Source organism: Apiospora hydei, assembly GCF_038363865.1.
Source record: "Apiospora hydei strain CBS 114990 chromosome Unknown utg000002l_segment0_segment0, whole genome shotgun sequence".
NCBI lineage: Eukaryota > Fungi > Ascomycota > Sordariomycetes > Amphisphaeriales > Apiosporaceae > Apiospora > Apiospora hydei.
The window spans coordinates 3,747,336-3,758,452 of record NW_027117361.1 but is presented as its reverse complement, the minus strand read 5'-3'; the positions used below and the strand labels follow the sequence as shown (position 1 = coordinate 3,758,452).

The window sequence follows — 11,117 nt, the reverse complement described above, 5'->3', positions numbered from 1 at the left end:
ATGTTCTCGGAATGTAAGTGCCCCCATCTCTCCCCCATCGCCCTGCTGCTGTTTGCGATCTTGCAATATGATGCAGTCCATGCAAGACCCAGATGCTGACTGGCTGAGTGAAGATGCCTCCAAATTCCTAGCCCAGTCGCAGTCGCGTCTGTCCAACTTCGGCCAGACAGATGCGACTGGCGAACCATCCGGCCGACAGACCTCCGACCCATCCTCCCGCTTCTCCCGCCACCCCACGCGATCCGCCTACCATTCGCGCCTCGGCAACCCCTACCAGCCCTCCGGCTCGAGGTTCGGCTTCGGTTCGCGCTATCAAGGCGGCCAGGACGCTGCGCCGCTCTTCCATAGCGCCCTCAACGAGTTCCAGGACGAGGATGAAGACGATTTACGTGAGGCTGCCGATCTGCGGGCGCTACAACGGTCAAGGCGTGTCTTTGTCTCAAGCAGAATCGACGAGAGTTCGGCCTCCGAGAACGAGCAGAGCCGAGGGTCTCTAGACAGGAGCGGTGAGCGGGATACAAGAGGTTACGAGGACCGGGGTCGCCCGATGGGCATCAAGAGCAGCTGGAACGGCGAGTCTAGTTTCAAGGACTTCAAAGACCGCACAGGCAAGCCGAAACGTCTGGATGAAACCGCGGCCTCGGGGAAGCGCAAGAGCGAGCGCGCCAACTCCGATAGCAGCGACGGCGGCAAGATGGTGGATATCGGTCTCGAATCCGAGATGCTGGACAACGAGGTCCCGGAGGATTTACTGCAGGAAACGCCGGTCGACACGGACCCGCCGGCTTTTCAGCAGTTCAAATCCAAATCCGGAGGCTGGAAAGGGACCGCCTCGAGCAAAAGGGAAAACAACCTCGAGCATGATCCCAGGCTGATGCGGGAAACCATACTAGAGGAGGAGGAGCCGCCAGAGGAAACCATACCAGGAACGGCGAATATCGAATACCACCACGAACTTTTTAAGAACGATCAGTTCTGGGCCTGGCTCTATCTAATAGCTATTGCTTCACTATTTGCGACATTCGTGCTGGTCTGGCTCCATACGTCAACCCCGAGCCGAAAGAACCCCATAGGCGACACCATCTACACCGTCTTATACAAGTCGTACTATCTCCTGGCAGTCGACACTCTTGTGGCAGTCATAGTATCTTTAGTGTGGATGGCGGCACTGCGATCATATGTGCGACAGCTCGTGGGCCTCATCATCATCGGCAGCCCTATAGTTCTTATCTCATTCTCGATATACACCATGGTCCTGAGCTTCCAGGGGCCTGATAACGGAACGCGACTGCAAGATCGAGCTATGAGGTACAGTTCTATTGTGCCTGGTGTCGCAGCCTTTGTTTATGTTTTCCTGATCCTGAAAACACGAGATACGATTACCAGGGCTACCGAGATGCTCTCGTTTACAAGCCGCGTCCTCAGCGCAAACCCAGCACTTGTAATGCTCGGGTTCTGTGCGCTAGCCTTCACGGTTGGCTGGACGTGGATTTGGCTATCAATGTTCACTCGCGTCTTTCTCGGCGGCTACTTCTCCCGGTCACTGTCCTCATATATCATCGGTGCCGCCAGCTGGTGGCTGGGCGTATTCTTTGCTCTGATGTATCTGTGGACAATCTCCATATCCAGCAACGTAGTCAGGGCGACTGTGGCCGGTACGGTCTCAAACTGGTACTTTCACCGCAACAAACAGCCGCCAGCGCCGTCAAACGCCGTGGTGGGAGAAGCTCTGCAGCACGCGACCAATTCCACATTCGGGACGATCTGTGCCGCTACACTTCTCGCTCTGGCCATTCGATTGCCCCTTATCGTCTTGCCCCACAGAGCCTCCAAGACTGTGGGATTTCTCCTTAATCGGTACACTCCGGCATCCGTGTTTCTTTTGACCAACCCGTTGGTTATCACACATGCGGCGATCCATACCCTACCTCTGATGCTGTCAGCAGCGCAGCTCAGCCGGATGCAGTTTTTGGATTCGGATAACCCAACGAATACACTGGGGCTGGGCCACCTGCGACATGCGAATAGGTACAGCACCGGTCTCATGCCCTACCGACTGGCCAAGTTCCTTCTCCACGCCACGCGTACAGTCGTGGCTGCCGGGCTTGGGTTCGCAGGCTGGGTCATGACAGCGCGGCAGTTGGAGATTCAGGTACCCCAAGGAGCTGGTATCAAGGGAAGCGCTTACGCCTATATTGTAGGTCTGGTGGCTGGAGCGATTGGTTACAGCATCCTGGGTGCTCTGGAAGGCATTATGGTTGGCATCCTTGATGCAGCTCTCATCTGCTACGGAAGTGAGCGTAGGATGGGAAGCGGGCGGATGGGCTACTGCATGGAAGCGGCGAACCTGTTTGGTGGCAGGAACGAGAGCCGCGACGTGGTATAGACGAGTTGTTAAATTGCAGCATTTTTGGTGTTTTTTTCTTTCGTTCTTTCTGGAAACCCGGGCGCAACGGGTCTTCGGTTATTTTCGGTGGTGCTGGGGCATTCGCAGGATGCGAATCGATTCACGTTGGGAGTTTGGTCACTGAAGGTTGTTTTTGTTTGTCTACTTTGGCTGGGTACCTGAGGGTCTGTATGGTAGTACCCCATTTCGGATATCGTCTCGATGGGAGATGTAGGATGTGTAGTTCCAGCTGCCCTTCTGTTGTTGCCTTGGGACTGCTCTATTGCACCGGCTCGCACTTCGCGTACTCGGCGTTGTGATGATCCTCTTTTTTTCTGGTTCACTTTTTTGCCTCTGGAGAAGTCGGTCAGGGAGAGAGGGTGGCTGTGTACCTGGTCTTCGGGAATTGAGTGGGTGGGAGTGGCAGCTACATATGTGATTTGCATGCAGTGAGCGTAGGTATACCCAACATGATAGGACGCCATCATTGGTGTATCAGTAACCTCAGCTGCAAGTTGATTTACCATCTGCCACCCTACCTTAGCTGCCCATATATATATGTATGCAATGCAAGAACGTGCATTTTTCTTCTTAGTGCGGTTTTATTTTTGGCAACTTCGGTACGACGTGCAGGGGCGAGATATGGTCCCAGAAACCGACCAGTTTCCTGCTGCCATATGTTTCAAGTTGAGGGAAGCAGTCAGATGCAAGTCGGCATACTCGACGCAGCCGCGAGATTGGCAGTCAGCAGTGGCTTATACCATGCGTATTCGTCACCCTCATTCGTTCGTTGTCCTACTGGTTCGGCCTCGGGGAGCGAGCCGTTGGGGATATGTTCGTTCATGTTCCATGGAATGCGGATATAGTAGAACATTCCAAATTTGCCGCGAGATGCGTAAGAGGTAGCATGGAAGACAGCGCGGCAGCACAGCCACGATTGTGACATGGCTGTACTGCCTGCCCGGCTGCCTGACCAACAGCGTCGTTGGCCTCGATTGCTACAGCCTGGTGCCTGGCTTCCAGCACTCAGTATGTAAATAATCTAGTAGTACCTACCAGACAGTATCTACATCTTACCTACTTCGGGACCCCGCGTGCGTGCTATGCTAGCGCCGTGTTTTAGTGTGAGAGTGTTGAGGAATTGCGCGAGCAGGAGGGGCTTTTGAGCGGGCTCCCTCTTGCCAAGAGCAGAAGCCAAGGTGGCCAACACCCAATAACTGGCGACAAGACTGAATGAACCATGATGGTTGACGACTGAAGGCCGTGGGGCAGTGCAAAAGCATCTAGATCATTCAACTCGCCGTGTGTCCGCGTACGTGGGAGACAGCCACGTGAGCCTGTCCCACCCTACAGTATCTGCATCATCGAACATCGCCCCCAGCTGTGGCATGCATCTATTCGGGCTATGTTCAGTGGTTGGATATCGGGATGCTTCTGACGCCTGTCACCTGTGAAATCCACATACTTGCCTACATAAAACCACTTGTGTCCTCTTCACGAACTCCTCCCAGGAAATCCTTCAAGCCGTTTTCTTGAGTTCGAGCGAGGTCCGTCCCAGCAACCACTTCGAACCGTCTCTTGCCGACTGGTCCACCTGACAAACAACCTCCTTCCCGAAACGCATACAAAGCACACATCCCCCTCCTCCACATCTCACCAGGGGGCCAAGACACGACAATCACCCCCACTTAGACCGTCTACTCGTACTATACTATACAGCAAGACCCTTCGACAGCTTCGATTGATTGAGCCGACACATATTCTTTTCTCAACAACTCCATACTAAACTCACCTGCTTCCTTTTGCACCTTTTTTTATTTTCCACATTTGCCAGAGAACCCTAGCAACTCAATACGCATGGCAGACTTCGACGCTCCTGCAGGCCCCCCGCCTCCCAGAGTCCCTGAGGGGTGGGTTGCGCGCTGGAACGAGCAGTACAAGGAATGGTAAGTTCCAAAGCCCCTAGTGCTGCTTTCCTGGAAGGCCACATACATCCCTTGCAGGCCCAAGAAAGAGCGGGAGGTTCTGTTGACACAATTTCGCCTGCAGGTTCTACGTCAACACCTACACCAAGAAGTCGCAATGGGACAAGCCGACGGCCCCCGCCGTCGATCCCAACTCGGAAGCCCCCATGGGCCCCCCGCCCGGCTACACGCCCGGCTCGACGCCCGCCCCGAGCGACAGCAAGACGAACCCCTTTGTGAATAACGCCACCAAGCCCGGCGGTCCTGGCCCGTCCGAGAGCGAGGACGAGCGACTGGCCCGCCAGTTGCAGGAGGAGGAGAATGCGCGCGCCGGCGCCGGTTCTAGAGGCGCCGCCAGCTCATACATGAGCGGCTCGCCCGGCCCCGCCAACCAGTCGCAGTACCCGGACCAGCTACCCCCGCGACCTGGCGACACGGACCGCGGCGATAAGTCGCGCGGCCTGCTCGGCAAGATCTTCGGCGGCAGCAAGAACAAGCAGAATCAGTACCCGGGACAGCAGGGAGGCTACCCAGGGCAGCAGGGTGGTTATCCGCAGCAGGGCGGTTATGGTAGCCCCGGCCCTCAGCAGGGCTACTACCAAAGCCCCCCTCCTCAACAGGTATGTACAACACCATTCAACAAGTCACTCTACCGCGATCTCGCTTTCGAGACTCCACCTGCCCTCCTCTATAATGCCAGTCGGCGGTATTGCTCCAAATTTGTAGACCAGTCACTAATACGAACTTATCGCGCAGCCCTACTACGGCGGTCCTCCCCCTGGCCAGTACGGTGGCTACGGCCAACCCGGTTACGGACCCCAACCTGGCTACGGACCACCTCAGGGAGGATACTACGGCGGCCAACCACAGTACGGCGGCGGATATCAGCAGGGGTAAGTAATCTGCCGTGGACAATCCAATTCCTCAGGCCACGACAGTCTGGCTACCAGGACCTTGTAGAAGATCAAGCTAACCATGATTTCGGCAGTAGGCCCCAGAAATCCGGCGGCGGCGGTATGGGAATGGCCGGTGGTGCTGCGCTCGGTCTCGGCGCCGGTGTTATTGGTGGCGCTCTCGTCGCTGATGCCTGGAACGACCACGAGCAAGAAGCTTACGCCGAAGGCTATAATGATGGCAACGATGGCGATGACTTCGGCGGCGGCGATGATTTCTAAGCCCAAACATCACTCAAGGTGGTGAGGAATAGAGCCTGGCAGCAATTAGGCTGTGTGCTAATCGGTGGGGTTTTTCCTTGAGTGACGAGAATGGTTCTTCCTAGATGAATCACGATATGATGAGCGTTATTACGGCGGCAATGCTCGATCGGTCCCCAAAAACCTTGGGGAGACGGACAGTATGAATGTATACAGAACGAAGCTCAGGGGTGGCTGGCAAATGAACGGCATCCCTATAATGAGCAGATGAGCACGCATGGTTTTACGTACATACCTAAATTACACGACACAATTCACAAGGAACTCCTCATGCATTTCCGCGTGTTCGTTTCTGCTGGCACCGTCTTGGGATCAAGTCTGAGCAGTATTCAATGAGCCTGTGGCGCTGTCCCGTTAGTCTCACTTCGCATTTGTATGCTGTCGGTGGTGACTTGATCTGTCGACGAGCTCTAGTGGATATATCACGTTTTAAGTACTCATGATGGGCGTGAACAGTCAATGGCTTAAACACGCTCGAGCACCCTTCTGCAAAACGATGAAGGGGAAAGAGCGATGAGTCGGCTTTTCTCATGAAATTTGAAGATGTGTTTGGGACGCTAGCCCACTGCTGTCAGGCCTCGATTCTCACTGGCTAAGTCTAATATTCTACATGAAGGGGCTTAAACACTTGGCCATCTACCAACCTTGTCCGTAAGGACCAGTACTATTAGGCCTCATGTGTACATAGCAGTGACGGGGCCGCTTCCCCTCCCCCCATTTCTTTTTCTTTTACTTCCTGCGCTTACCGGCGCCGTTGCCGGCGTCTGATGCTGAAGCAGCGGCAGGGCCGCCTTCGTCTTTCTTATTCGACGAGCCGGCCAGGAACGCGGCCATGTCGAAGTTGCCCATGGGGTTGGCGGCCTGCTGTCCGCCGCCGCCCATGAGGTTGGCCATGGGGTTGTTCTTCTGCTGCTCTTCGAACTCGGCGCGCATCTCCGGGTCCACTGGTGAAGGGGGAAAGAAGGGTTAGTCGAACGATTGGTTGGTCGCCGGGGGAGGGTCAGAGGGTGTGTGATGTGGCAACTTACTGTTCTCGACCATCTTGGGCATGAGGAAGAAGATACCCATGCTCACCATAGCGAGCAGGATCATGGGGTTCTTGAGGATGCTCGCGATCGAGACTGCAGTTTTTAGTTCGTGGTTAGCTGTAAGAAAAAGCGTGGATCGAATTTCCCGAGCCCATGGCCGTCATGCAGGAGGCGCCATATTTCCATGTAACTAGACAGGCTCCTTTCCCGGCAACCGAGACAGAAATAAAAAGAGGATGGCTACTCACAAGAGCTTCGTTCCATGAAGTACTGCTTCGGAGCCAAGCACCGCACCGGCAGCGCCGCCGTCGCCGTCGTCAGAGACGAACCGACGCCCGGTCCACCCCCCAGCGCAATCTCCTTGGCCTCCTCGCCCTTGTTGTCCCAGTCGTTGCCGCGGAACGTCTCCCACGCCTGTACGCTCAGCGAGCCGCCGACCTTGTCGGGCGCGGCGGCGGCGGAGGCGACGACGTCGACGCGCAGCGGGGCGAAGGCGTGGGTGGCGCAGTGCACGTCGGCGAGGTAGGACCCCGGGGTGACATTGCGGAAGACAAAGGTGTTGGCAGCGCTCAGGGGCGCCGAGTAGGTCGTGTACAGGGTCGCGAGCGTGGCGTGCGTCGAGGGCGGCAGGACGTTCGGGTTCGGCAGGTGAGGCTGCGCCGGGAGGGCGAGGGTCACGGCCGTCGTGGCCAGGGCGCTGGCGTTTACGAGGGGCTGCAGCAGGCTCAGGAGAGCCGCGGCGGCGGACACAGACGCTCGCATATTGGCTGCTGCGTCGAGAAGAAGGGAAATGGGGAGGAGTCGGTGTTGTTGGAGGTGGTGGTTGTGGCTTGTTGGAGGTCCCTTTGGGAGGAAGGTGCGTGAGATGGTGGCTCCAAAGCTGCTTCGGTGGTGTTTGACGTCGTTGCGGAGCCGAACTCGCTGATTGGTCAGTCTTTTACACCCACGGAGCGCTGCGAACTGCTTACACCCTCAACTTGTACAACACCAAATCCGCATAGACTCCTACTTCAGATAGTTACTACCTCATAATATACGTGGAGAATCCTAATAACGATAGCATTGATTTCCATCTTGGGTTCTTGGGGTTGTCTGCGCTGTGTTACCACTGGCTTTTCCCGAGCATACTCGCTGCCACTTACACTTACACCTCCTGGAAGAGTTGACATGAAACACTGCTGCCATGTCTGGCAATTCCGTGGTCCTTGCTTCCAACTTATAGGCTGCTCGTCACATTTTAAAAACTTTATGGGCATGTGATGGGTATTTCATTGCGAACGTAACTACATAATACATACAGCTAGGAATCCTTCTTTATCCAGTCCCTCTCCTCTCCCTTTTTAGACAACAGTAGGAGCAACCTCGTCCTTCTTCCCCTCGGGCTCGCCCCCTCAGCACCGCCGTCCTTCGTAGCCGCCGAGGCGGACCGGAAGGACTGCTCGAAGTCGGCAATGATGTCGTCGATGTGCTCGGTGCCGACCGAGATGCGGATCAGGTCCTCGGTCACGCCCGAGCTGATCTTCTCCTCGTCCGACAGCTGCTCGTGCGTCGTCGTCCAGGGGTGGATCGCCAGCGTCTTGGAGTCGCCCACGTTGGCGAGGTTCGAAATCAACTTGAACCCGTCGACGATCTGGCTGCCCGCCGCGCCGCCCCCTTTCACCCCGAAGCTCAGCACGCCGCCGAAGCCGCGCGTCAGGTACTTCTTCGCCAGCTCGTGACTCGGGTGGTCCGCCAGGCCCGGGTACGAGACCCAGCTCACGTAGGGGCTGGCCCCGAGGTGTTGCGCGAGCCGGAGGGCGTTCTGGGCGTGGCGCTCGGCACGCAGGCTGAGCGTCTCGATGCCGAGCAATAGCTGCTGGGCCGCGAAGGGGTTGAGGCAGGCGCCCATGTCGCGCAGGATCTCGACGCGGACACGAATCGCGAAGGTGATGGCGCCGAACGTCTCCCAGAACTTAAGGCCGTGGTAGCCCTCCGAGGGCTCGATCATCTGCGGGAACCGCGCCGCGTTCTTCCCCCAGTCGAACTTGCCGCTGTCCACGATGACGCCGCCGATCGTGGTGCCGTGGCCGCCGATCCACTTGGTGGCGGAGTGGACGACGATGTCGGCACCGTGCTCGATGGGCCGCACGAAGTAGCCGCCTGCACCGAAGGTGTTATCGACCTGGAAAAGGGGGTTAGCTTGCTAGTTGTGCCGTTCCGCCGACCGATCCATCAGACGTACAATAAGAGGGACGCCCTTCTCGTGGGCTACTTTGGCAATGGCCTCGAAGTCGGGCACATTGTACCTAGGGTTACCAATGCTCTCGATGTAGACGGCCTTGGTCTTGTCGTCGATGAGCGCAGCAAAGTCCTCGGCTTTGTCGCCCTGGACGAACTTGGTCGTGATGCCGAACCGGGGCAGCATCACTTTGAGCTGGTTGTACGTGCCGCCGTACAGATTCGCGGTCGAGATGATGTTGTCGCCGCAATGGGCCAGCGCTGTGATGGTCATGAACTGGGCCGCTTGCCCCGATGCCGTGGCGACGGCGGCCACGCCGCCCTCCAACGCGGCCATTCTCTTCTCGAAGACATCGACTGTGGGCTGTTTTACTTCATATTAGCTAAACGATTCGGCCATGACGGCGAGCCGCGGGGAAGTAGTTTAAGTGTGCGCACATTCATCATACGGCTGTAGATGTTTCCGAACTCCTTGAGGCCAAATAGCCTCGCTCCCTGGGCCGAGTCATTGAAAGTGAAGCTCTGGTATGCAGATGTGTCAGCTAATACGCCGGTGCCTTTCTCTCCTCCAAAGGAACTGGTATATTGGTGTACGAACCGTTGTGGCATAGATGGGAACAGCTCTAGATCGGGTAGCCGAGTCCGGCACATGACTGTTTCCTCGATTAATGCCTTCTCAAAATATGGGAAAGGAAGACAGGTAAGCCAGACGGGCTTCAACAACAACGTCACACGTACCCCGCATGGAGCTGAAGCGTCTCGAAGTTCTTGCTCAGCTCTTCGGCCATGGCTTGCTCACAGTTCAGGGAAGAGGTTAGTGAAAGGGGCGATAGTAATACTCGGTTGAGTGCGTGTGTATAAAGGCGTATCAAGACTTGAGGATACTTATTTGCGACACGAGGATGACTATATGTATTTATACTTGCGCCTACTTGAGGTAGTCCCTTCGGCACACACATGCAGCTAGGTCAGTAATGACTTGCCACACCTCCGGGTCAGGACCCTGCCAGGTAGGTACTCTTACTCTCTCTCTCTCTTCCTCGGTGAGACAATATGCAGTCCTTGCATCCCGAATGGCAGCTTGTGTCTGCTCAGCAGCATGCAGGATGGGAAGTGGGGTTGGGCTGGCGATAGTCGGGATTGCGTGCTCGACATGGCTTGATGTCCTCACGTCGACACAACACAACTTCCTCCATCAAAGGCCCGTTACCTCGCTCCGCGACGTGCGAATAGCTCCGAGTCGGCCTGGGAAATTGAGGGCACCTCGTATCATAAACATCTACACGGCAGGGCATAAACCAATGCGAGCTCCATTTTGATTCAATTGATGCCCGACGAGGAGCTGCAGCCGTCTGCGGCGGGTGCGAATTCAGGGGATGTTTCTTTTGTCGGCGACCAGATCGGGTTGACCCTCGCCGTCTGGTAGGAAAATGCTGTCCGAATCATGTACCGCGTACATGTACATGGCAGATTCGCGGGGTAGTGGGGGTCAACTCGCGTGGAAGGTGCGCAGAGAGTGTGTCCCTTGCTGCTTGCCGAACCCAAATCCCACCTAGACTCGCATGGCAAAGTTTTTAGTGAATCTGATTCTGGCAAGAGCGAGCCATCCTGATTCCTTGGTCCTTCTACGGAAGGTATCGCTTGCCCCCATGTTGTTACTGAATGCATTCATGTAAGCTGGGCTTCCTCGAGGCGAGCACGCAATATTCAACCATACCAGACTCGTACCATTTCGTCAATATATGAGGCTATGAGCACATTCTTTGCGGAGCCGCGACAAAGTCCAAATATATCTCAAAACTAGCGCCACCCAGTCATGCAGGACAGCTCGGGTTAAACTCCATGGACGAACGCGTGTCACGTGGGAAGCAGTATATGTATGTATGGGTTGGTTGGCAGTGACAGTAAATAAATCGATCTCGAGCCTGAATTGGCAATATGCGTAAGAGTATCACATCCCGATCCCTTGAACTCCCTCACCATCTTTCTTCGTATCGAGTTTCATTACCAGAAATAAGGAACATCCCAGCCGACTAGTCATCTAGACCCAAGTCAAAACTGTACGTGCATTAACACGTTGGTATCCAAGTCGCCTCGTGATCAACGCCTCTAAATATGTTTTAGTAGTAACTAATGCTTTTTGGTTTTTGTATTTTTTTTTCACGGCCCGCAAGTTGGTCGTCCCTGGTATCCTCGACCAAGCAATAGAGTCGGGATGCACCAACACCAGGGACGACCTGGCCATATCTGCCCCTCTCCTTGAACACAATGCTCGCAGCTGCACACATATTCTCCCCCCTTTTTTTGC

At 55.7% G+C, this 11,117-nt stretch overlaps 3 protein-coding genes across 3 annotated transcripts; 2 read left to right on the top strand and 1 right to left on the bottom strand.

The window, feature by feature from the left end:
• Window positions 1–2,386, top strand: PG997_001176 (uncharacterized protein; the record flags this gene model as incomplete). The annotated part of the gene is made up of 2 exons (XM_066805491.1): window positions 1–13; window positions 114–2,386. The coding sequence occupies 2 exons, from the start codon at window positions 1–3 to the stop codon at window positions 2,384–2,386; spliced, it is 2,286 nt and encodes a 761-aa protein (XP_066675264.1).
• Window positions 2,387–4,243: 1,857 nt separating this feature from the next.
• PG997_001175 (uncharacterized protein) lies at window positions 4,244–5,525 on the top strand (the record flags this gene model as incomplete). The annotated part of the gene is made up of 4 exons (XM_066805490.1): window positions 4,244–4,332; window positions 4,436–4,970; window positions 5,107–5,243; window positions 5,342–5,525. 4 exons carry the CDS (start codon window positions 4,244–4,246, stop codon window positions 5,523–5,525), a joined length of 945 nt encoding a protein of 314 aa, XP_066675263.1.
• A 768-nt stretch (window positions 5,526–6,293) lies between these two features.
• Window positions 6,294–9,597, bottom strand: PG997_001174 (uncharacterized protein; the record flags this gene model as incomplete). Its single annotated transcript, XM_066805489.1, has 8 exons — window positions 6,294–6,508; window positions 6,593–6,685; window positions 6,841–7,316; window positions 7,954–8,753; window positions 8,814–9,173; window positions 9,248–9,331; window positions 9,408–9,462; window positions 9,548–9,597. The coding sequence occupies 8 exons, from the start codon at window positions 9,595–9,597 to the stop codon at window positions 6,294–6,296; spliced, it is 2,133 nt and encodes a 710-aa protein (XP_066675262.1).
• Between the last annotated feature and the right edge of the window lie 1,520 nt (window positions 9,598–11,117).